Genomic DNA, 27,514 nt, shown 5'->3' on the forward strand with positions numbered 1-27,514 from the left:
CAGAGGGGTGACTGGAAGCCCTCTAATCCTTCCTCTCAGGAATCCGTATTCCTGCAGGCTATTCGTGCCCGACCCCCTACCTCCTGGGTCACCCTGCCTGCCGACGAGCTCATCCAGCTCATCATGCAGTGCACATGAAAGGCTCCTGACACCATGGAAATGATACCTAAGAGACCAGATAAAATATTATCGCCCCTCCGCGAAGCACCCCCACTGGTCACGTGGTCTTCCAATAGATGCTATGGTAGTGGCAGCTGCTACTAAGAAGGATTTGGCAGAAGAGAGCCAAACTGTCCATCTGCCCAACAAGGAGTCCTGGGCGATTGACAGAATAGGGAAGTGTGTGTTTGCTTCATCGACCTTCGCCATAAGGTATTTAAATTATTTGGCACATTTTACCAGGCTTCAGTGAGATCTTATCAACCAGCTCTCTGAAACCTTGGCAGGAGCTGTTTTTGATGAAGTCTGTGATAATGTGGCTTCTCAGATAGCCACCCTAGAGTCCATTTCCAACTCTTCCATGCGTCATATTTCTCACGCAATGGAAGGGGTGGCTAGAGCAGCAGGCACAGGTATAGTCGCCAGATGACATACTTGGATGAGCCTTTGTGACTTTGTGGACTTCTTTAAGGCTTCCTTTATGAATGCCCCCATAGAGGCCGCTTCTTTGTTCGGCTCTAAAGTAAAGGATACGCTGGCACGGTGCGAACAAGATGGCAAGACCATGTCTACCATTAGTGTCAGGCACTCCACTCCTCAATGATTCTATTCCAGAAATCAGAGGAGCGGAAAGATATGGAACAAGAAATCACAGGGGGAAACTCCAAAGGAAGATGCCCCTTTCAGCACAGAGGAGGCCTGCGAAACTGGGGTTACAGACATTCTTTCTCTGCCCAACCCTATCAGAGCTCCTGAAGCATTGCCTGACTGCTCACCTCTGGAAGCAGTCGGGGGTCATTTCTCCTTGTACCCCACTGCCTGGCAAAAGATAACCGATTCTTTGGTACAATGGATTACATCCAGAGGCTATCACATCCCCTTCCATCTTTGCCCAGTCTCATCAAGAGTGTTACCCGATGTTCCACCCAGTCAAAGGGAAACAGCAGCACATGAAATCAAAAAGCTGCTACAAAAAAGAGTCATCCAGACGGTCCCCCCAGACCAGTTAGGATCTGGATTTTACTCAAGGTTCGTTTTAATGCCAAAAAAGACAGGGGACTGAAGACCAATTCTAGATTTCAGTGCACTAAACAAATTTGTAAAAACAGAGAAATTCTCGATGGTCACGGTTCAGTCTATCCTTCCTCTTCTGGAAGAAGACGATTGGATGTGCTCTGTAGATCTTCAAGATGCGTACTACCATATAAAAATGGACAAATGCTCAAGACGATACCTCCACTTCTGTATAGGAGCCAGTCACTACCAGTTTTGATCCCTGCCCTTCGGTCTCTCTACAGCCCCCAGAGTGTTCACAAAATGCATGGCAGTGGTTATCACTCACTTGTGACTTCAAGGATTCCAGGCATTTCCATATCTAGACGACTGGCTCCTTATCGCCCCCACCAAGCGTCTACTGGAAGAAGCCCTGCAGTATACTCTCTTAGCTCGAAGCCTGGGAATCACTATAAACTGGGAGAAATCCCACACAACCCCAACTCAGTCTTTGGAATTTATAGGGGTACTGTTGGACACGAGAAATTGCACAGCATCCCTTCCAGAACACAGACTTCAGAGAATAAGACAACAAGTTCAACCGCTGCTCTGTCACCACAAATCTCCAGCTCAATCTGTACTTCAGCTATTGGGCTCAATGGCAGTTTTGATTACCATTGTTCCTCTAGCCAGATTCCACATGAGACTTCTTCAATGGCTACTTCTCACTCAGTGGTAACCTCTACAACATCCTTTGTCTTTTCAAATAAGTGTAAGTCAGAGATGCAAGCAAGATTTATTCTGGTGGACATCTCAAAATCCCCAATAATGGTCTCACCCTTTCAACCCCCATCAACCGATAGCCATGGTGACCACGGATGCCTCACTGATGGTGTGGGGAGGGGCTATGTCAAGGAAACCTGGTCCAAGGCACCTGGTCGGAGACAGAGGCCCTTTTGCATATCAATGTCCTGGAACTGAGGGCGGTGCTTCTAGCGTTGCAATCATTTCACTCCATTCTTCCATCAGGGACTATTGCGATCCAGTCAGATAACACGTCAGTGGTCTGGTACATCAACAAACAAGGGGGCACCAGATCTTACCCGTTATGCTGAGAGGCCTTGAGAATATGGCAATGGGCAATAGCTCACAACCACTTTCTGATGGCAACGCACATTCCCAGGAGCTCCAATGTGATAGCAGACAAATTGAGCAGGTGCATTTTACAACCTCACGAGTGGTCCTTAAATTCTCTGATAGTGGCAAAAATCTTCAACTGCGGGGGCCAGCCTTGCTGTGACCTATTTGCCTCCCCAACTAACTACAAGTGCAGCAACTACTTTGCCCTGATCCCCCCTCGGGGACAGTCACCAAGAAATGCTCTAGTCCACGCTTGGCCCTTGGGTCTTCTTTATGCCTATCCTCCTCTCCCCCTCATCTCCCAATTTCTAAAGAAAGCACAACAGTTGAAGAGCAATGTGATCCTCATTGCTCCATATTGTCCTCGACAAGTCTGGTTTCCTTTCCTCTGGCCTCACTTGCTAGATCAACCATGGATCCTCAATCCATCCTCAACATTGATCTCCCATCCACAGGGTCTGATTCACCCCAATCTAACAACCCTGAAACTGACAGCTTTGTTTCTCCACTTCCTATAATTGTCATGCATGAAAACTTTTCGTCCCCTGTGTGCAATATTCTTATCGCATCTCATAAATTGTCTACCAGACTAATCTATCTTAACAATGGAAGAGGTTCTCTCTATGGGCAGCAGATAAACAAATAGACCCCTTGTCAGCCCCAGTCTCGGTGGTATTGGATTACTTATCACATCTTTTCCACTCTGGGGTGTCTGCCTTTACTATCCGTGTACATTTAGCTGCCATCTCAAATTTTCATATTGGTTTTCAAGATTCTTCACTTATGTCACACAGACTCTGTAAGACTTTCTTGAAAGGGGTTATCCACCTAAAACCTCCATTTAGAGAACTCGTACAACCTTGGGATTTGGCATTGGTTCGGCAAGCTTTAACAGCTCCACCCTTTGAACCTGTGTCTTCTTGTGATGTAAGATATCTCTCTTGGAAAACTTTGTTTCTGATTGCAATCACATCGGACAGACAATTGTCAGAACTTCAGGCCTTATGCATCAAACCTCTCTATCTTATCTTCCATAAGGATAGGGTATCAATGAGAACCAATTCTACCTTTTTACCAAAAGTCATGTCAGAACAATCTGTCAGCCAGTCTATTGACTTCCCAGTGTTCTTTCCTAACCATTCTAACAAGGGAGAATATTGCCTGCACTCATTGGATGTGCATAGGCAAATACGATTTTATCTGGACAGAACAAAATCTACCCGCAAATCAGGCCACCTGTTTCTGGCTTTTTCTGGACCTAGACAGGGTCGTCCTGTATCAAAAGTCACATTGGCTTCATGGTTGAAAAATTGTATAACCTTTATCTACAACAAAAACAATCGCACCTTGCCTCATAGAGTCAAAGTACATTCTACAAGATCTATGGCAACTTCAGCAGCTTTCCATGCTAAGACTTCCCTCAATGATATTTTCTCATTGCAACTTGGGCCAAACCTCATACCTTTATTCTTCATTACAAACTGGACTTGGCCTCCAGAGGTAGAGCTTCCTTTGGCTCCATGGTGCTCAGGAATGGCCTTCCATGAGGGCCACCCAGGAATACAGGTAGCTGGGGACTCTGTCCCATCATTAAGGAATGAATGAAGATTAACAACATCAGATAAAGAAGTTATGTCTTACCATAACGTTCCATCTGTGTTGTTGATCTTCCTTCAGTCATTACTTCCCACCCTCCATCCCCCTTCTGGAGGTTCTTGGTTGATCTCATGTACTCCTTTCGTGTAGGTCTGTTATGACCAGAGGTAGCCTCTACTTTTATCTATCAACTTGCAAACTCGATCTGAGGTAACAGGGAGCAGAGCATTCTGGGTAGGACCTTGGCTCGAGACTTTTTGGCTGACATGAGCTTGATATTGGGTGGCTTGGTTCCGAGGACGAAACCGATAACCCATTAGTAATGAATGAATGAAGATAAACAACACAGATGGAACATTATGGTAAAACATAACTTCTTTTTTTTCTTTCAGACTACAATATTTCTGAGCCCACATTGCTGTTTTAAGTAATTTACATACTTAATATGAAAATTATATATTTATTATTTATCTATTTATTTATATTTGTTTACCAGAGTAGTGTACTGGTTTCAAGCACCATTTTCAGGCACAGACTGGGTGAACAGGATCAAATAATAAATGAACAAAACATATTTACAGATATAAAGATAAGCTATAAAAACATGATTTACAGATGCAAACATATGCTACAGCATTTAGTTCAAGAAACAGTTTACAAAGTCAAAACATGGATGGAAAATGGAATTATGCTTAGCAGAGCTTTTTGGATAAGATGTAGCCATAATGACTGAGATGGCTTATGCTACAGGTACAGCAGCATATCATTATACAGAGAGGTGGGAAGGCATTAGAAGAGGCAAGTGAGGATAGTTGCAGAAAAGGATACCATGGGGAGAAGACAGAGAATTACAGAGGCATGCAGATGGAAGAGGAGTAGAAAGGAGAGAAGTGTGAGAGATCCAGGTAGGATGAAGGAAAGTGAGGGGATGACAAGATGAAATAAGGAAGGAAGAAATAGGGATAAAGAAGAGTGAGAGAGCTGCAGGGTTCATGTAATGTGACCTATATGAGTGCAGGTTCACTTTAGGGGAAGACGTGTTCCTTGAGCTGTTGTCTGAAGTCTGAGTACATTTGGGCATCTCTGATTGACAGTGGAATAGAGTCCCATAGTTTATGTGCTAGGATGGAGAATACATGGTCAGTGCAATGAAGCGTAATATTTGGAGTTAGTAGGGTGGGTAGAGATTGAGTGATACCCCTGAGATTATATCTGGGCAGTTTGATGAAAGGGGAAGATATCTCAGGACAAAGGGCTTTGTGAATTAGTGATCTTAGTAGGAGGACAGCTCTCAAATGTACTGGAAGCCATTTAGCTTTGGTGAGAGTTAGGTAATGGTGTTCATTAATGGGGGAATTAGTAATGAACTGGCAGATTTTATTGGACATGGTTGCAAGCTGGTGGCATTTTTCTTAGAGGCTGAAGCTATTATGGGTAGTCCATATCTGAGTTGAGATAAGAATATTCCTTTGCCTATGGCAGCTTTGGCATTAATAAGCAATTTCATGATTTTAGAAGTTTTCTTTTAATATAAAACTATTTCTCAGGCTAAGCTCGAGGTCCCTTACTTGTTTAAGCAATAAAATCAGTTTAGAATGCTTAATAACATATACTGAAAAATGATATTTTTCTCTGTACAATATTGTTGATGCATACTACATAAAGAAAGAATGCATGTTTCAAACATTCAAATAGCATTAGAAAAATATTTTTATATGAGTACCTGCTGTGTCACATAAATAAAGGTGGGTAATTGCCCCAGATGCCAGAGTAAATGGGATATGATTTTATTTATGGAACTTGAACAATCTTAAGACAATTACTAATACGAGTGTCTGGGAGAGTCTGAAGCCTGGCAATTAGTGCAATGGATTGAAAACATTAATTGTTGACAAGCTGTTTCTTGTAATCCAAGTTTGACTTACATGGCTTTCTTCTACGTGCTATCTGACTCTGAATTGGTTACTTGACTAGACAATGTCCTGGGAATTTGGAAGGCTGGGATGGTCTCTTAGATGGTCTCCTTGATTGCATTCCTAGTAACTACCTATGAGCCTAAAAAACTGAATGGATAGATACTGTCGGGAGATGAAGTTAACAGATTTTTTGTAGAATATTGTTTGCTCATATTTGTTGAAATAGGAATATATGTGCAGGGATGGGTGTATGCTTTGAGCATTCATATAGGGTTTTTAAAAGATTTTTGTGTGTCTACCTTTCGCTTCACATAAATAATGGGTGGTGGTGGCCCTAAGTCTCAGAGTGAAAGGCATGTAGAACTTGAATGATCATAAGAACAATAGTAATGTGAAAGTTGGGGAGAATATGATGTCTGGCAATTGGTGCAGTTGATAGAAAGTATGAGCTGTTGACAGGCTGTTTTTTGTGGTCTGGAATTTAATTCCCACAGCCTCACTGTGTGAATCTAGGCAGATTACTTGAGCAGATTGTGCTTCTGGGATTCTTGGAGACTGGGATGGTTTTCTCAGTGATCTCCTTAACTGTTAGCCTGGTAACTAGTGTCGAAAGATTTTACTCTTCTAACATATTCTGGAAGAATCACACCAAGTTCTTGTAAGCAAGTAAAACAGCTTTATTTTACATGCATGGAGACCTGCTTGTACTTTGAGTTCTGCTTTTATAGACCCTCCTGCACATACCACACACGTAGCACACAGAACATTCATCAGAAAATAATAGTTCGATTACTTGTTTTTACCAGCTAGTACCACAGTTATTCTTGCAACATTAACTTTCTTATCAGCAGTTTAAGATTAACTTCTGCATTCCTCAGTGATCAACATTTTCCAGAACATTTCAGTTTGCATGCAGTGAACATTTTTCTGCTCAACCCTTTATATACAGAATACAAAATATGTTGAACTTCAGTATTTTTCCACATTTCCCCCCTTACAACATTTTGTATACTGTTTATTTTACACAATCCCAGATACGTTTTATACCTTCTCATAATCAGAAAAATATGCTTTTGTAGCATTGGCAGAGATAACCTTCGATATTATCATTTTGATAAATGGTATGCAACAGCAGCCAAGCAGCAAAAATATGACTGCACCAACACATACAACAATTAAGATATTCATTAACACAGAACCCCAGTTTCCAAACAGGTTCTGGAAAAAGTCAGTCAAGGGGTTTGGACCAGGTTTAGTCAGTTCAGAAACTTGTTGAATTATTTCAAGATGACTCTGGATTTCATGCTCGTTATCAAGCGCAAGTACCTCCCTTTGCCGCTAGGGTGAAATCGAGCGCCATACGGTTCTGCAACACTACTGTTCTCATCGCCGTTAATTCATCCGTCACCAATTCTGGCACTGAAAATGTCGCATTACTCAGAGTCTCTAACAGTTTTGACAGTTTTCTCAGTTCCCAGATGGATTTTACTGTCCCATACGCTGGCAAAATACCAGCCCAAGCAATTACATCATCACCTAGGTCCATATGTGAGAGTCCTTTGCTGCTGATGTGCGCCAAGTCATGGTGATAAATCCATGACACATCAATGTTACCTACGGGATTAATAGGTTTGTTAAGAGAACGTGCATTTCATATTTTACCTTGAGGTAATGCATTCACATGTCTAATAGCTGGTATCAGATATCCCAAAAAACAACTTCCTGACCAGCCATATGGTAACCATTTATATGCTTTCCTACCACAAATAAAATAACAATCATTCATTTTGAGTGTAATATTGGTTGGAAATTCATAACTCCCATTTGGCTTTAGCCCCTTAAATAACAGGCCATATACATACAGCATTTTTTCAACAAAACTAGTATCATTTACATTGATGTCTTTTTTTATAGCTCCAAACTTGATCTCACACTGCCCTTCTAGGGTACAATTATGAACTATTGTCAAATTACATTGGCTCAGCCCCACCTTAACTTTTCCAATCTTTTGAAAACACACTGTTCTGTTTTGGCGCCCCAGAAGAGGCAGCACCACCTTGTCTCTCAGTGGTACTTCTGTGGTTTCAAACAACAAATTATTCCAAGTATTATTTGTTCCCAGAGGGGCTGTCCCCAACATTAAGCCACTATGTACAGTAGGTATTGCAGTACATACCCAACAATTTGAGACATTCATTGAGGATGCATATGCCTATTTAATCGCTTGATATGTATTAAAGTTTGGATGCCAGCTGGTGTGTTTGTCTCTTTTTGAATGGCTAGCTTCATTAAAAAACAGAAATGGCCAAACAGAAATATTACAATCACAATAGTTATAAACAATAAAACATTGCAATAGAACCATTTTCTCTTATTCTCATTATTGTCCTTCATGGTTACTGCTGTCTATTTGTTCCCCAGGGGGATTCAAGTTTTTATCTAACTTAAAATGTTTTACAATTTTACAATGCGTTAGGTGGATCCATGAGGACCTTTCTTTAATCCGAACTACCGTTGGAGTTGCGATGACTTCCATGATTTTGTCGTCTCTTGAACCTGAAAAACAATCATTCGTTAAACAGCTGTTAGTATTGGTCAGCATTTTCCTCATGTAATCTGCTATCTCCTCACCCCCCCCCTCACGTTCCGCAGGCAACAAGTTTTGCCACTGCAGGACGTAATAAGGTCTCCCGTACAATAACTCAAATGGGGTGACTCCTTTTGAGGTGGGAGTTGTCTGCATGGAAAGGAGGGCTAGAGGTAGACAGGTAATCCAAGACTGATGTGTCTCGGCCATGAGTTTTCTTAACTTGCCTTTTAGAATGCCGTTGTGGCATTCCACCAACCCTGCTGACTGTGGGTGGTAGGCACAATGGTGTTTTAATTCAATTTGGAAAACTGTAGACAGTTTTTGAATGATGTGATTGACAAAATGCGTGCCGTTGTCAGAGTAGATGCGTGTAGGAAGTCCAAAGTGCGGGACAATGTGATTGACCAAAATTTTAGCCACTGTTTGAGCATCCGGTTGTGTCACCGGAAAAGCCTCAACCCACTTAGTAAATGCATCTACTATCACTAACACAAACTTCTTTAGTTGTGCTGGGGTCTATGAAGTCCATACATATTGTATGAAATGGATAGGGGGGTGTTGGAAATGATGCCGGGGCAACTCTGACCCCTCCCCCGTGGTATTTAGCACATACTATGCAGGATAGACAAAAACATTTTGCATATGCAATGAAACCCTTGGTCCAAAAGGTAAGGTGGATAATTCTAACCATAGCTGCAGGGCCCAGATGGGAAGGGCCATGCACGACTAGTGCTGCATACCTAAAAGGATTAGTAGGCAAAACATATTTATTATCTGGTCCCACATAGATTCCTTTGTTCTGTCTAACACCATACCTAGTCCAGCGTTGTTTTTCCTGTACTGTGCTAAGTTCCTGCATGACTTGTAAGGTTTGTAAATCAAACTTATCTGTTGGTTGTAATTCTGTAGGTGTGGTTTCAAGTGAAAAGGTACTGGACATAGCTGCCTCTTTGGCTGCTTTGTCTGCTAGGGCATTACCAAGTGATACCGGGTCCTTAGCACGGGTATGAGCAGCACATTTACAGATGGCCAAACCCCGTGGCCGTTGAACGGCTTGTAGTAATTCAAGGATTAGTTCTTTGTGCATGATGTCTTTTCCCGAGGTTGTAACCATCCCCCTATTTTTCCATTGCTGAGCAAACACATGTATTGTAGAGAAAGCATATTGACTATCCGTATACATAGTGACATTCCTGTCCTCTGAAAGGAGACATGCCCTTGTCACAGCAATCAGTTCCGCTGCTTGAGCGGATAAGTTCCTGGGGAGTGGTCTTGCCTCTATTATCTGAGTTGCAGTAGTAACTGCATACCCTACTTGCATGGTGCCTGTTTCTGTTTTGCGTGCTGACCCATCTACAAACAGTGTCCAGTCCGCATGTAGTAAGGGTTGATCTTTAAGATCCGGTCTTGGTAGAACTTTAGAATGTATGAGATCTAAGCATACATGCGGGATACCGTCTTCAGCAACGGGTAGCAATGTTGCTGGATTTAAGTTAGTGCATCTCTTAATTGTCATGTGTGGCTGAGATAACAGCGTAGTCATACAAGATAAATGTCTGCTAGGTGACAAAAATGTTAACTTGTCCTGCAGAAGGATGACTGCTATGGAGTGCGGGACTTTTAACGTAAGATCATGGAACAATACCAACGTGGCAGACGCTTGTACCGCCAAAGCGGCTGCAATTACTGCTTGCACACAGTGTGGTAATGCTCGTGCTACTGAGTCTAATTTGCTAGAGTAAAATGCCAATGGTCTTAACTTATCTCCATACATTTGCATTAAAACAGATGTCATAAATCCCTGCTTGCAATCTACAGTCTGTATAAAGGTCTTACTGTAATCTGAAACCCCAATGTCGCTGACCCAGCTATCAGTTGCTTGATTCTAGTGAATGCCTGTACTGCCTTGTCTGTCCAGTGCAGCAAATCTTTTGCTGCCATCGGTATTGCAAAAATTAAGTCTGATAGCGGGTGCACTTCTTCGGCATAGTTGGGAATCCAACTACGACAGAAGTTCGTAATGCCTAAAAAGGACATAATTTCCTTTTTTGTAGTTGGCATGGAGGCTTGTAAAATAGCATTCTTTCTACTGTCATCTAATCGCCTGCCCTTCCCAGAGATAGTATAACCCAGGTAACGTACTTCTAATTTACAAAATTGTAACTTAGACTTATTTACCTTATGTCCTTCGTGTGCCAGAAAGTGTAGTAGTCGAATAGTCTCGGACTTACAGAATTCTTCCGTAGTCGAGGCCAGGAGGATATCATCCACGTACAGCAGTAGGTGGCACCCTTGGGTGGGTTGGAACTGAGCCAAATTGGTGGACATCTCTTGTGAGAAGATGGTCGGACTTTCGCAGTATCCCTGCGGTAACCTGGTATAGGTATAACGCTTGCCCATAAACGTAAATGCAAACCAAAATCTACTATCTTCCTGCAAGGGAATAGAGAAAAAGGCATTACTGATATCAATTACAGAAAAGTAGTTATCCATTGGAAGGATATCGTTCAGCAGAATAGACGGATCAGGGACCATGGGGGCCCGAGGTACCACTGCGGCATTTATTGCCTGTAAGTCTTGTACCATCCTCCATATCCCATCCGGGTTTTTTTTTTTTTTTTTTTTACTGGAAATAAGGGCGTATTACATGGTGAGTCTGTGCACGGAATTAATACTCCAGCTTTCAAAAGCACTATTTGGGTCTATTCTCCTTGCCACCATCCCAGTGGAGGTTGGGACGGCTGCTATGCCGAACACTTGCATTAAATCTCTTCCTAGTAAATTTACTGGGCAGATTTTTGAAATTATTACTCGGAACCGTATGGTTTGGTTCATCTCTGAGTCGGTAAACCACAGAGGTTTGGACAATGGCTCTTTGTAAATACGACCATTTGCTGCTTTTACAAGCACATATTCATCCGAGGTAACATCGGATGATATGGCAGTACTTCTGACTAACGTTCGTGAAGCCCCTGAGTCACAGAGAAATTCTATGTCTCGGCCCTCAACTTGCAATGTGATCACTGGTTGGGATTCCAATTACATAGTTGATGCTAGTGCTGTTAGATTTACCATTTGATATTCCTCATTTTCTGCCATTTCCTGTCTCCACCCATCGCCTTCACGTGTACCTACTTCCCCATTCTCACTTTCTTCTTCTTCCTCATACCCTCCATCTACGTCTTCTTCCATGTTCGAACCTTGAACTAACATTAAAGTTCCATCTTCACTAACTGTAAAAGTCTGGGCTTGTTTATCTTTCTTTTCCTTCAGATATTTCTCAGCATGTCTAGCATACTCCATAAGGGGCTGTAGACACGCTGTCCTGTTTGTGATCATATGTTTTTGTATAAAGTTACCAATGGCTGTCTTGCAGCCCTTTAGGGATGCATTTTTTAATTGCTGTTCATAGGGCGAGTCATTTTCCTGATTTTCTACCTTAATCAACCCACTATGAGCATCAAAACATTGTGTGAGACAATGTAGATAATTGTCTACGGTTTCGTCATCTGATTGAATGCATTGATTAATGCAAGTCCAATCTGCCTTGGGCTTCCAATGTTCTTCTATTTTATCTAAGAGAGTCTTTATTCTGGTTCTACACACTTCGGAATTTTATTATCTTCCTTTTTAACAAAGTACACATCTCTTTCACTTGAATTACCACACTCTTTTTTTTTTTAAATTTTGTTTCCTATGTCTCTTATGCTTCCTCCAGCCATTTCTGTGCCTAGGGAAACCCCACCTTCTTTTGATTCCTTGTCTTATTTCCTGCCTGTTTGCGCAGTAATCTTACTAGATTTTGACATTCTGACTTATTTAAACATCCACTAAACCCATGGTCTTTTTTCCATTTATCTAAATATTTTACGTTCTTTGGGTGTAAATCAAACATAAACTTTTCATCTTCAGTTTTGTCGTCACCTTTGACACAACTGGTTCCTGTTCCCATTTCTCTTACGAGAAACTATTCCTGTTCCTGAGATCTCTTGTATATGGAATCTATTCACATATACTCCTTATACTTTGAGAAAATTAAATTTCTCCCTTGACTAGTCCCTTAAAATTTAGACAAAAATTCCAATCAGAAACAACAAAAAAATAGCGTTTTGCTTACCTTTGTGATTCCTCCGCCCTGTTTTGCTGCCACCTCACGGATTGAATCTGGAAAGAGTGACTGGCCTCTAATTTCGACCTGTTTCAGTCGGAGGTCTTTCGTTCGAGGAGAGCCTGATCTCTCTCCACCTGCGCAGGTTTTCAGCCTCTCTTTGTTCGATTCACGCCGTGCAGGGGCCGCTCCAACGTTGGGCGCCAGTTATGTCGAAAGATTTTACTCTTCTAACATATTCTGGAAGAATCACACCAAGTTCTTGTAAGCAAGTAAAACAGCTTTATTTTACATGCATGGAGACCTGCTACATGATAGTAGTATGCCAGCAGTCTGGCTACTTGTACTTTGAGTTCTGCTTTTATAGACCCTCCTGCACGTACACACACGTAGCACACAGAACATTCATCAGAAAATTATAGTTTGATTACTTGTTTTTACCAGCTAGTACCACAGTTATTCTTGCAACATTAACTTTCTTATCAGCAGTTTAAGATTAACTTCTGCATTCCTCAGTGATCAACATTTTCCAGAACATTTCAGTTTGCACGCAGTGAACATTTTTCTGCTTAACCCTTTATATACAGAATATAAAATATGTTGAACTTCAGTATTTTTCCACACTAGCTATGAACAGAAACATATGTTTAAATTGTTACAAACTACAATATGATGGAGGAGATATGAAATTGAAACAGTTTACTATCAAAATCTGGAGTGGCAGTTGTTCAAATACAGGTCGGTTGAATGTATGTTCTACCAATATCCATAATGTCTAACCAAAAATATTTGAATTCATATTAGCGAAAGTGAGTACACATTTGCTAATATGAAGTCAATGTTTTGAACTGAGATTGAGGTACAATGTGGATCAGGAAATTTTCCCTTTTCCTCACTGTAGTGAGGAAACTCTGTGAACATTCCAGCTGTTGGATACGCCTGGCTAGGGACATACCAAAGGGGGCATTGTACGCAATGATAGCTCTGATGAATGCTGAATACAGTGGGACAATGACTTCCTTTGACTTAGATGCCATATCTTTGTTTATGAGTTGTGCAACATAGAATGATTTCTTCACTACTGTAGACACATGATGGTCAAAGGCTAGATTGCTATGTGTTTCCCTATGTCCCTGACTACTGGGTCAACTCTAAGTGGTGTGTTGTCAATATGATAGTTACCAGGGGCAGATGACTTCCCAAAGGAAACTATTATGCATTTCTTGGCATTTAATTTTAGTCCATGGCTCTGACACCAGTCGTTTGTCTGTGTCAGCCCCTCTTGGAGAACATTTATTTATTTTATTTTACATTTGTTGACTGGGAGTGTCCGACTAAGCTAAAGCCCTTTTTCAGTGGAGGCCTGGGGAGAAAAGTTCCAAAGCAAACAGGGCACACTTCTGCAGGCGATCTGCAAGAATTACTTGCTTTCTAAAAGCATATACTACAAACAGTCCCCAGGTAAGAAACTATATGTGCAAACGAGGCTAGGCCATAGCAGCACTTCACTTTGGAGTGTTAACTTCTACATGTCAGAAGCTAGTGCTTTTCATGGGATACAATCCTTCAAAGACTTGCACAACCTCTCCGTGCTGGACCTGGATACTTTTTGGGGGACACTTACAAAGACTCGATTGAAGTGGAGCAAGCCTTTTGACACTGTTATTGAAAGTGACTTTAAAAGTGGACCGATCAAGTGGTTCCGGGGGGGGGGGGGGCAGCTAAACACCTTAGTTAACTGCGTGGACAGGCATGTTATTCTATTAACTGAATGAGTTGCTTTGATCTGGGAATGAGATGCACCTGGTACAGAGGTTAAAGTCACATATAGGGAACTACTGGAAATGACATGCCACCTTGCCAATGTTTTGAAGAGACATGAGATAAAGAAAGGTGACAGAGTTGCTACTTACATGCCAGTGTCCCCAATGGCTGTTGCTGTCATGTTGGCATGTACCAGAACCATGGCCGTACATACAGTTGTCTTTGCTGGTTTTAGTGCTGATTCTTTATCAGGCAGAATCCTGGATGGCAAGTGCAAAGCCATTACCACATGTAACCAAGGGATTAGAGTAGGTCAACTTGTAGAATTAAAGAAGACTGTTGATGAAGCAGGGAAGAATTGTCCAATGGTAAAATGTGTCTTTTTAGCTCACAGAACAGAGAACATAGCCCCTGTGAGTGACATGGACATACCTTTGGAGGAAGTAATACCAAAGGAAGAGGCAGTGTGCCCACCTGAGACTATGGAAAGTGAGGACATGCTGTTCATGTTGTATATGTGTCAGGGAGTACAGGAAAACCAAAAGGCATTGTTCACACACAGGCAGGATACTTGCTCTATGCTGCTTTGACACATAAGTATGTCTTTGACTTCAACCAAGGGGATGTTTTTGGTTGCATGGCTGACACTGGATGGATAACTGGACATAGTTATGTAGTATATGGGCCCCTCTGCAATGGTGGTACAACAGTTTTGTTTGAGAGTATTTCTACATATCCTAACCCTGGTAGGTACTGGGAGATGGTAAGCAGTTAAGAATCAACCAGTTTTATGGTGACCCTACTACATTCCACCTGCTGATGAAGTATGGAGATGACTGGGTGAAAAGGTATGACTGGTATTCCTTAAAGACATTGGGTTCAGTGGGAGAGCCAGTCCACCATGAAGCTTGGAAGTGGTACTATGGCATAGTAGGAGATGGCAAGTGTACTATATTAGATACTTGGTGGCAAACAGAGGCTGGCAGGATCTGCATCACTCCTCGACCATTAGAAGAAGGAGCTGAGATTGTTCCTACTATAGCAATGAGGCCTTTCTTTGGCATTGTGCCAGCATCAATGGATGAAAATGGAAAGGAATTACAGGGGCAAAATGTTGCTGGTGCTCTATGTATTAAACAGCCATGGCCTGGTATTGCAAGAACCCTTTATGAAGATCATCAACGATTTCTGGATTCCTATTTTAGAACTTACCCAGGTTATTATTTTACAGGAGATGGAGCACATTGGTCTATAGAAGGCTATTATCAGCTCACAGGAAGCATGGATGATGTTATTAACATCAGCCATCACAGGCTTGGCACAGCAGAGGTTGAGGATGCAATGGATGAGCACCCTTATGTCCCCGAAGCAGTTGTTATAGGCTATCCTCATGATATCAAAGGAGAAGTTCCATTTGCATTTGTAGTCCTAAAAGATGATGTTTCTCATGCATTGAAGGTTGTTGTAGAGGAACTAAAATCCATTGTCGCACCTTATATTGCAAAATATGCTGTACCAGATCATATTGTTGTGTTAAATGCCTTCCAAAAACAAGATCTGGAAAAATCATGAGACGGGTTTTAAGGAAAATACCAAAACTAAGCACCACAGTCCAAAAGCGCAAATAAATCCAGTCCTTAGAGTGCGAAAAGGTAGTTTATTCAACGATCCATAGCAATACACTGTGTATTGCTGTGGATCGTTGAATAAACTACCTTTTCGCACTCTAAGGACTGGATTTATTTGCACTTTTGGACTGTGGTGTTTAGTTCTGTTTTTTTGTATTTTGGCGCCACTTGCTTTTGCTTTGTTTTAAGGAAAATAACAACTAATGAAACCAGTGACCTGGAAGACTTGACAACAATAGATGATCCAGAAATCATCATGGAATTAATTGAATACTATGAGAAATACAAGCAGTAGAAATCCAGTGCGTGATATGGGATACAGAATATTGATCTGGCATGTGAAACTGCAGCCTTGGTTAAGGCACATAGAGCTGAATTAATCAGCAGCACCTGTGATTTTAGCATGGGATATCATGGATGATTTCTTACTGATGCACAAAACCGTGCCTTTCATACATCCCACTAATTTAAACGGATGTCAACAGTGCTTATGTATGTGGTATCACTAAAACTGGGGATTCATCTCCACCGTCAGGCTTACCTTGCTGTCAGTAAAAAAACACTTTTGTGGTTTTGTATTCATAAAGAGGGTTTTAACTTGGAGATTTTGCCTTATGTTTTACACAGTTTTGTATTAATAATGGATGTTTTTTATTAGAACTGCTAAATATTTCCAGTTTTGTGTGACTAATTGTATAGGACTGCAGGTTCTGTTTATAGATTTTTTTAAGAGTATGGCACCAAAGTGCTTAGCTATCTTACTGATAGAATACAGGATGTCTGTGCTTAAATCAGCTCATGGTCCCAGGATGTTCTTTATGTTCATAGGAGGTTACTAGGCCAATGGCCTTGGGGCCCTTACAAGCCTAACCAAGAGTTTATACCCAAAAAAGAAACCTCAGTCAGCACCTGTCACCCCTGTCAGTGAGGGACAAAGGTGGAACCCCTGGGACAAATTTGTGGTTTCCCATCCACTCATCAAGGTTGCACTTGAAGAGGGTCAGCGAGGTACTCTGGTGTGTATGGGAAGTCTATTCATGTATTCTTGTATTGCAATTTTGGGCAAAGTGAGAGAGAAAACATTTAATTCTCTTGTTTATATTGCCTTTAATCGTTTTCTAGTACATACCTTACAACTGTCCAGAATTTCACAGAATGTCTCTGATTTTGCCTTGATCCTTGTAAAATGTTTGCTTTCTGATAAATTGCTGATGATTACAGTTAGGCAGTAATGACAGGTTTTAGAGTTTCGTGCTTATTATTGTTCAGAAAATGCATGTGGATTTCAAACTTTTGTTTAGTTAACTTTGGAGCAATATATAAAAAGTGTCTTTGCTTGTTTGGTCTTTACCTCCCAAGTGTCTCTGATTTTCACGGACTCAAATTTTAGCTCTGCCCCTTTTAATCCCTCATAAAACTTGAGACTTAAGAGAAAATACACTATAAATATAGTTAATAGCTTTCTTTTACTTTCACTATTGCATATGCTTTCACTTTAGCTTATTCTGGCAACGTCTCGGGTAGTACTAATATTTCAAAAGAGACACTGAGTATTTTTAGATTCATCCCTGATACTGTTGAGATGTACATACACACACACACACACACACACACACACACACACACACACACACACACACTGCTCAGTCACGCTGTTATGAAAAGTAAAAAAATGCAAAGCGACAAAGGGGGGCGGGATGTACAAACAAGCGATACTAAAACAAACTTTCATGTGCTAAAATGGAGCTAGACAGGACAGAAAAGAATAGTGACTCTGTTCTTAACGAACTGGTTTGCCCCGTGTGCCTGGATCTGTATGATCATCCTGTGACCCTTGAGTGTGGTCACAACTTCTGTAAGTCTTGTATTAATAGGGTACTTGATGTACAACCGGATGCCTCGTGCCCTCAGTGCCGAAAGCGTCTTGCGGTCAGAAAATACACTACCAACAGGACATTAGAAGCGGTTACAGCCAAATGGCGGAGTAGGCACAGTGTGGACAGAGGAATCTACTTTAGGATTAGTAACGTAAATGTAAGCGGCGATATCAGCTCACAAGCTCTTCCCAGCCCGGTAGAAGAGGATTTAAAACACAATGTTTCTTTAAACGAAGGTGCCACGTCCGTGGAGGTAAGTTAACCAAAAATGAAACAAGAAAATACATATCCGAACTTTTACAAAGGCTTAGACATGGCTTAGACATAGGATTTATAGAAACCTGTTTCTGTACATTTTCTGTACAAAGAAGAAATAATAAATGGCAAATCCCTATTCAGGTCTGAAGTATGGCTGCCCGTTACACCCTTCTCAAACCACCGGCACCCTTTTTAGTTAGTCCGACACATGGCTTTGACAGAATATTTGTTTCATACCCAAGGGTCGTAGGACGTAAATAAAGTCATGAATTGACCCCCCCCCCCAGCTTCTGGCTCAGATCAAAACAGAAGGTGCATGCATGTGTGGACATCCCGCAGGTTTTCTGCGAGTGTCCGTATGCCAATGTTTGCAAGTGCGTGTATGTGACTGTACGCAAGTACATGTGTAGTATAAGCGAGTGTTTGTGAGTGTATGTATGCGAGAGTGTGCACTAGTCCGTATATGCGAGTGTGTCATTACGTGTATATGGCTGTGCGCAAGTGTATGTGTATATGTGAGTGAGAGCGAGTACCTGTATGCAAGCGGGTTCAGGACCATACAGTGCTGTTGTGGGGATCCAGTGAAGCAAGAGGTTGCCCCAGAGAACATTGTATTTGTAAACTTTAAAGCATGCATACCTTTCAATTGCATACATTTTTTTTGCAGAATGTCCAGATTGTTGCCACATATTTTTTGGTCTGTTCTTCTCATAAAGTTTGTGGTTTTCTGGTACATCCCTAAGGATTGAAATCCCTAACTAATGACATGCATTTGAGTTTCAGACTTCATTTACTTCGGAAAATGCTTGCTAACACAAATCCTGTTATTCTACCAACTTTTTAAATTTCTAAGAGCAATATTTAAAATGTGTCCCTACTTCCTACTTTTGGCCCTTTGTCTCACCATTATTTTAGGCTTTAACTAGATTTATTTCAGAGTCTGAGAGGTATTCAGGGCTATTCAGGGAAAATAATTATTCATTTTATTGCTTTTTTCAGTTAAAGGAAACGCTGGCAATTCAGCAAATATTACTCATAAACACAGAGTAGTTACATTTCTATTTACATTTATAAACAAACAGTAGTTATAGTTTATACATTGTAAGATTCTACAGAGGTGGAAGTTACTACAGAGAAAGACCACCTGCATCTTAGTGCTTTGTACAGGCAGTAGTTATGTATAAAAATCGTTTTGTCATTTCAGTGAGAGGTTGAGAGTATGTATCTGGAGAGCACTGAACAGTGAACACAAAGTCTTAAGTTTGTGATGAGCATTTGCAGGACCAGGACTGGTTAAGATGTTTAAGCAGTGTTTTAAAACTATTCAGTTTGTGTGACAGTTTTATTTGTGTGGGGATACAATTCTGGAGTTTAGCAACATATTGAGAGTAGAGCGAGTCTCCTGCAACATTATTTGACTAATTTGTAAGTAATAAGAATTTGTTACTAGAAGTAGAACAGAGGTCCCTTGCTGGACAGTAGGGCAGTAATAAGTTTAGTAGTGCAGGGCATTTTTCTGGATGATTAATGAGTTTATGTGCTCCAGTTAGTTGTGAATATGTTATGCAGTTGTGCAGTTCAGTCCAGTATAATTGCTTAAAGCTATGACAATGCTGGGTCCTATGAGTGAGATTGGTGGCAAATTTAGCTATTTTATTGTAGCAGGAGGCATTTCTGTGCAAATTCATCCTATCAGGAAACCAGCTCTTTTTTATTGTGAAGCAGCAACTTCAAGAGCTTATAATATATCAATGCATGTGAGGTGTGGTGGTTTTGACTACAAAGAAACAATGTTTTGGAGTATGTAGAGCTGCTCAGGCAACACATTTTTATCAGAGTAATTGTCAATAAATATATTGTTATGTCTCAAAGATCGTTTCTCATAACAATTCTTAGCTAGTAGAAGTTACTCACATGGTTTGTTTTCTTTTATATAAATGTTTATTTGCCTATGTCATAAGTGATAATTCAATAACGGTGTTTGCCAACACAGCAGGCTGGTAATTTGCATCAGATGCAGGTGAGAGATCCTGCTGTGCCCAAGGTCAAGCTGGTTCCTCAGACCACTCTCCCTTTTCCCTAGAAATCTCTGTATGGCAAATATAGCCACTATGAACTGGGGATTAGCGATGTCCTCTGCGGTTGCTGGGCCACCCTTAGTGGGCAAGGGAGAACTTCTTTTGTTGGTATTGCAAGAAAGAGCAGGGAAAGTGCCTCTGCTTACCCAGAAGGTTGTGCCCATCCCTGAGGAAGCTATTGCTGCCATTAAAAAATGTGTTTGCCTTAAACAAAACCAAAAAAAAAAACAGAAAACTAAACTTATAGCCTCTTCTGCTCCAGTTTCACTGGACAGGAGCAATTTATTAAGTCCGTCTCAGGGTCTTTTACAGGTTATATCAGATGGTTTCTGGTAAAAGAAAAAGTGAGTCCTCTTTTCCTGAAGAGATTCAAGAAATTAAATCCAGAGAGGAATGTGATGAACAGATTGTTTTTTTTCTCTCATAATTCTGATTCAGACTCAGTGGAGAGCATGTTACCTGAATCTCCCTGTTAATGATTCTCTTTCTCCCGGACTATTTCCAGAATTTGCAAGTGTATTCAGTTGGAGAACATGGAGGTTTCTCAGTCCCCCCAAAATACTATCAGCTGTTACAGAAGGAATTTCCAGAACCTTTACCCATTTCCCCAGTTCTGTCAGCTCCGGAAGAAGTGTGTCACTGCCTGCAATTTTCCTGATACTCAACCTACTGCCCCTAAAAATACAAATAGAATGTATAAAATTCCTCATTCTTTTAAGTTTTTATACACTCTTCCCAAACATGACCCAGCAGCGATAGCTTTAGTTAATCCTGCTGCTGCCAAACAGTTTAACTCTAATCCTTCACCTTTTGATACCAATGGTAAAACAATTTTTAAGTTTGGGGAAATGTATTTGCTTATGCAACTTTATTTTTTATAATTTTGAGTTGTCAGGCTCATATGTTAAAGTTTACTGTGACTAACTGAAAATATGAGGAATGTTTTATCTGCAATTCCTCCATGTGAAGAAAAATCTGTTTTGTGTGGTTTGTTTTTCTTTGATTTTTCAGGTCATTAGTAATTTAAAGTGTGTTTATGACTGTAGATACTACAGCCATTGAGGCTGCCACTGGTACTGTGTTGAGGAAGTTTGCCTGGCTTCATTCTTAGAACCTCCTAGAGGATGTAAAATGAGCTGCTAAATTCACCTTTGGATATAAATTGTGTTCATACTGCTGCAAAGGTTATCAAAAATGTGATGAGAGGGTTAAGATGATATACAGGGAATCCTTATTCCTCCCTCTCTAAATTTTCCAAAGGTTATTTTGCTCCCTTGTCCAACTGCAGTAAGAAACAAAACAAAATGAAATAAACAGTCTCAGCAATATGCTGGTAAGTAGACATTAAAAACAATGGTGGGGAGATTCCCTAAAACAATGCAGGACCCCCCCCCCAGAACAAAGGACAGCCAAAAAAGTCAGAATGAGTATGTAAGAGGCCTTGTCCCACCTCCCACCCTGGCAGTCTGTTATTCCTTCCAGAAAGTCAGATTATCCATTTCTTTCTCTTTGGCAACAGGTTGTTTCAGACAAATGGGTTCTGAGACTGACTCAGTGGGAAGAGATCCCTCTTTTGCAGGGAATTATTCCACGTCTCTAGACCAAACCCCTCTGTTCCCTCCTGTTGTACAGCACATGCTTTATTGTGTGTGTGTGTGTTTGTGTGTGGGGGAGGCTAATAGAAATATTTCCTTTTTCCCAGTGGAGAAAATGTTTTCATTCAAGAATGTTTCTGACGCAAAAAAAAAAAGAAAAAAGAAGCAAAAGAAAATGCCTGGAGATCATTTATGGACCTTTTCTTGAATCAGTTTGTGATAGTGCCCAAGTTCAAGATCCTTTCACAACATAATCTCTTACCCCTTCTTCCCCATTTGAGATTTTTTTAGTTACCTTAGATTTAAAAGATGCTTATCATCACACTCCTATCCATTAAGGCTTCAGATGGTTCTTAAGGTTTTGTGTATCTGGATCACATTATCTGTTCTCTGCCTTACCCTTTGGGCTATCAACTGCCCCAAGAGTGTTCACAAAGTGTCTAGCTCCAGTTGGAGCACATTGCAGGCTACATGGTATCCACATTTTTTTCCATTTTTAGATGTCTTGCTTATCTATGCAGATTGTTTTTCAAAGTGTCAGGAATCTCTGTCATTGAGAGATTTCACATCCAGGCTGGGATTCCAAGAGAACCTCAGTACAAAGAGCTTTTCTTCCACTGGAAAACATATCTACATTTAGATCTGTTCCACATTGTTTCCCCTGGTCCCTCTGGTGTTACACATACAGCCATTGTGGACTGAGGGTTAGCAATGTCTTCTGCGACTGTTGGGGTCTCTTTAATGGGCAAGGGAGGGAATACCTTAGGATTCTGAGTCTCATGGCATCTGTGATTCTCATGTTACCTCTGGCAAGACTCCACACCAGAAAGATACAGTGGTAACTGATGTCTTTTCGATCCCAGCACTAACACCTGTTATCTTTTCAGATTGCAGTTCTGGGATGTGTGAGAGGAGAAATCATTTGGTGGAGACATAAAATACCCTGAGTCCAGGTCTCTCTCTCTCTCCCCTCCTGCTCCAAAACAGTCAGTTACCACAGTTACCTTGCACTTTGCTGGGGGATAAAAGTGCCAGGTATCTGTGGCTACAAACACAGACTCAAGCATGTAGATGTAAAGGGGGACAATAAAGACAGACATAAGCACGTAAATGTAAAGGGGGACAATAAAGACAGACATAAGCACGTAAATGTAGAGGGGACAATAAAGACAGACATAAGCACGTAAATGTAAAGGGGACAATAAAGACAGACATAAGCACGTAAATGTAAAGGGGGACAATAAAGACAGACATAAGCACGTAAATGTAAAGGGACAATAAAGACAGACATAAGCACGTAAATATAAAGGGGGACAATAAAGACAGACATAAGCATGTAAATGTAAAGGGGGACAATAAAGATAGACATAAGCACGTAAATGTAAAGGGGGAACAATAAAGACAGACATAAGCACGTAAATGTAAAGGGGGACAATAAAGACAGACATAAGTACATAAATGTAAAGGGGGACAATAAAGACAAACATAAGGACGTAAATGTAAAGGGGGACAATAAAGACAGACATAAGCACGTAAATGTAAAGGGGGACAATAAAGACAGACATAAGCACGTAAATGTAAAGGTGACAATAAAGACAGACATAAGCACTTCAATGTAAAGGGGGACAATAAAGACAGACATAAGCACATAAATGTAAAGGGGGACAGTAAAGACAGACATAAGCACATAAATGTAAAGGGGGACAATAAAGACAGACATAAGGACGTAAATGTAAAGGGGGACAATAAAGACAGACATAAGCATATAAATGTAAAGGGGGACAATAAAGACAGACATAAGCACATAAATGTAAAGGAGGCACTCAACTCTCTAAATCACCTTTGCTCCCCAGGACAACTTTAAGTTGTTATGGACTATACCACAGTGATATGGTACATAAAAAAGCAAGGGAGAATCAGGTCTTATCCCCTTTGCAGACTAGACATGTTATCATGGGATATAGCTTTACAGCAGAATTCCACTCTACTTTCTACATTATGTCAGAGCAAAACTGTGTGTTGGACAAGCTGGTCAGGACAAAGGCAGACCTTCATGAATGGAAACTAGATAGGGGGTCTTCCAAGATCTGATCCATCCATGGGGAGTTCTTCAAGTAGGCCTTCTTGCCTTCCCAGTGAACAATCAGCTGGCAATTTTCTGCTCAAAGACTTCAGGCAAGAAGGCCTGGAAGACAGATGCCTTTTCCTTTCCTTGGACAGGAATATTCCTGTATGCTTTTCTACCCTTTCTGATATTGAAGATAATTCTGAAGATTCAGGAGGAATCCCTCAAGATCATTGTGGTAACTCCCTTCTGGTCCAGGCAACAGAGTCTATCTCTTTTTTTTGGATTTGGCCAGGGACAGTTAGCACAAGTTTCCTCACAGACTGGATCTAGTCACACAAGAACAGAAATGAAAGAGGTAATTGGGAAAATATTTTTTTATTGTAATGAGTTGGCAGTCTTTAAAAATTCCCTGCAGATTACCCTATCAGAAATACTGGGTGAGCAAACTGATGTTACTAAGGAAATTATTTTTGAAATGTGATACAGACTCAGAATTGTCTAGATGTATATAGTAAGGCCTTTCTGAGTCTAATTATGGTGGCTGCATAAAAAAGCATTTACTAGAAAATGGAAATCAAAGTCTAAACCAACTGTACTAGAAATAGTAAATATAGTAACAGCGATAAAACAACTGGAATTGGGAGCTTTACGAAAATGTAGGAACAAATTACATGGAAAACATAAGAACAAAATGTTGTAAAAAACACTGACGGATTCAGCAACCAGGAAATAAGTACTGCTTCAAAATGCCATAAACGAACTCTTTATTTTTAGAAGACAAACAGATAAGCGCTTTCACGCACCTAAAGTGCGCTTCCTCAGATCTTCACATTCAAACAACATTTGCAAAGAGTATATGTACCCAACAAAATTCAATTAAATCAAATTCATTGCAATTAATTATTCAATTAGTTAATTTAGGGTAATGGATAGTGCTCACATTTGTATATATGGAAAGAAACAGTAGAAGGCAGACTCAAAAGGCAAACTCAAAAGGCTGTTCCACTCAGTTCTTATCTTAAAATTACCATAATGCCTATATTAATGTTATATCTAACAGAAACAGTATTTTGAATATTAAAACATTTAAAACATTCAATGATTAATAATATCCATATATAGAATTAATATAAAAAATTCTTGTGTTCAAAGAATCATACATAAAAGATTTTTATGTTTATATTGTGTAGAAATAAATATAAATATATATATATAAAAAATCCATAAAAATGCATAGGACATAGGGTTCCCATGTAGATACATATATAAGAAATATTCATATATAATTAAGGAGCATAACTATTCTATACGAATATCCCATTCTATATTATGTTAATGCTGAAAACTATATGAATACATCTATTTAAATTTCATAAAAGTGATGTATGTATAGACATGTATGTCTAACTTTGTACTTTTATACTAAATATTAAATAAATAAATAAATAGATAAATATATATATATATATATATAAAATCCTCAGATGTAAATAAATAAATAGACAAATACTAAATTGCGAGATATGTATATGTATATGTTATATATTATCCAATGATTAAATACATAAATATATGAATAAATAGATAAATAAATGTTAATTATGATATCATAAATCAATGTAATCAATCAATTGAATAATATTTATATTTAAAATAACTTCACAATAAAATATTTCATGTGCTACACTCATAAAAATCATGAAATCAATAAATGCTGTTGGATGAACATCTTCACTTATAAGTATAAATATAAATATGTCAATGAGTAACAAATGCAACATTTCAATGAAAAAATGAAAAGATAAAAGTAAAAATAATAATACAAATAAAAATAATAATAAAAATAATAAACAAGTATATATACATGTCAATATAAACATCCATTACTTATATATCCTGCTGTCTAGGACCGGTTTAATACAGATACTCTGATTCAGGCCTGGATATAAATGGGCACCTAGTTTTAAGATTCATGACAATTCAACATTTGCTAAGGTGTTCACATTGTTGCCCCACCTCTTATTCAGTAGGGATCAGAAACAAACTAGCATTTATCACAAAAAAAGGGAAATAGACTCCTGTCAGCTAGGACCGCAATAACAAAACCTCGGTCACTAAAAGAAGACAAAAGGACTCCATATTGTCCAGGCGGTTAAATGACCTGAGACATCCTTGGGTTTCAAAAAGAGCCAAAAAAGCGATTTTTACCCCTTTAAATAATTGGCCATTTGGGTTCACAGGATCCAATCAGCAGGGATGACATACTGGACAAGCCACACTGCTTCGCAAGGGACGGCTTGCACCTATCACTACTGGGCTTCCGGATATTGGCTAAGGCTCTTGCCACCCCCATAGTACCTTTTTTAGGCAAGGCTCAAAAGACAAACCCACCACCTTAGAAAACAATAAAGGAAAAAAAACTAAGGGTAATGCTGCTCAACGCCAGAAGTCTAAATCTTAAGATGCAGGCTCTCGAAGCACTCCTCAGTATGGAGAGCATCGATGTCTGTGCAGTAACTGAAACCTGGTTCAAGGCTCCTGAGAGCACCCCAGCCCTACCAGGTTATACCTCATATCATGCATTTCGGCCCCAAAACCTGGGCCGAACCACAAAAGGAGGGGGAGTGTCCATATTTATTAAAGACACCCACACCTCCAGGTTAGTGGCACGCATGAAGCATTGGAGACCATCTATGTGCAACTAACCATAGGCAAAACTGCTATACAACTTGTAGCATGCTACAGACCACCCTCGCAATCTCAGGAACTCCATTCAGCCTTCCTGAAGACACTGGAGGATATGAATGTCTCACCAAATACCATCATATTGGGAGACTTCAACTACCCAAACATAGACTGGGTGTATTACTCAAGCCCCAACACCCTAGCCCAAAGGTTCCTGGAATTCATCAACTCAAATGCGATGGAACAACTAGTCACCTCCCCCACAAGGAAATAATATACTTGACCTGATCATCACAAACATGGGGACAAAATGCTCAACACCGAAGTATACCCTCACTAGTGAGATCAGACCATAAACTAATAACCCTAGATATTCATATCCCACCTCCACCCCCAGCACAAAAGACCACAGTGAGAAACTTCTCAAAAGCCGACTTTACACTCCTTAGGACTGAAATGGTATCCTTCAAGCCCCCTGAGCCAGTGGAAATCACATCCCACACTGCTGAATCCTTCACAAATGCTTTCTACGGGCATCTCCAAGAATGCATGGATCATGCAATCCCAAATAAAACCAAGACCCTTTCCACCAAAGGCAGGCATCCTATCTGGTGGACCCCAGCCATAAACAAACTTTATAGCAAGAGCAGGAAGCTACTGCAAGACAGAGCAAAATCCCATAAAGGGAGGGCATCCCTGATCAGCACTAGCAAAAAACTACGTTCGCTAATAAAATCATCAAAGGCCAACTTCGAGAGAAAAATCGCTATGGACACTAAAGATAATCACAAGGCCTTCTTCGGTTATGTTAGAAACCTGGGCGGAAACCCTCAGATATGCGCAGAGTTAGTTCATAATGGCAAAAAATACACTGAACCCACAGATATTGCCAACATACTGGCAGACAGGTTCAGTGCAAATTTCTCCCCTCCCTCTCCCCAAAAGACGAAATAAATATCTCAGCTGAATGCAACCTCCCTGAAATCTCAGATGTCCAGGTGAGAGCTGCCCTCAACAAAGCTAAAAATACAGCATCCATGGGACCTGACGGTGTCCCGG

The 27,514-nt window shown here is 40.4% G+C and overlaps 1 protein-coding gene and 1 pseudogene across 1 annotated transcript in view; both read left to right on the forward strand.

Moving 5' to 3' along the window:
• Window positions 1-16,189, forward strand: part of LOC122814361 — a 33,514-nt pseudogene extending 17,325 nt beyond the window's left edge.
• A 1,405-nt stretch (window positions 16,190-17,594) lies between these two features.
• LOC122813841 (E3 ubiquitin-protein ligase TRIM39-like) overlaps window positions 17,595-27,514 on the forward strand; it is a 212,015-nt gene continuing 202,095 nt past the window's right edge. Inside the window, exon 1 of the mRNA XM_044086376.1 lies at window positions 17,595-18,024. Within this exon, the coding sequence (XP_043942311.1) occupies window positions 17,635-18,024 (390 nt within the window). The 5' untranslated portion in view covers window positions 17,595-17,634. The remainder of the gene's footprint in view (window positions 18,025-27,514) is intronic.

This window comes from Protopterus annectens, chromosome 10.part0 (assembly GCF_019279795.1).
Source record: "Protopterus annectens isolate FY-2018-M chromosome 10.part0, PAN1.0, whole genome shotgun sequence".
NCBI classification, from domain to species: domain Eukaryota; kingdom Metazoa; phylum Chordata; order Ceratodontiformes; family Protopteridae; genus Protopterus; species Protopterus annectens.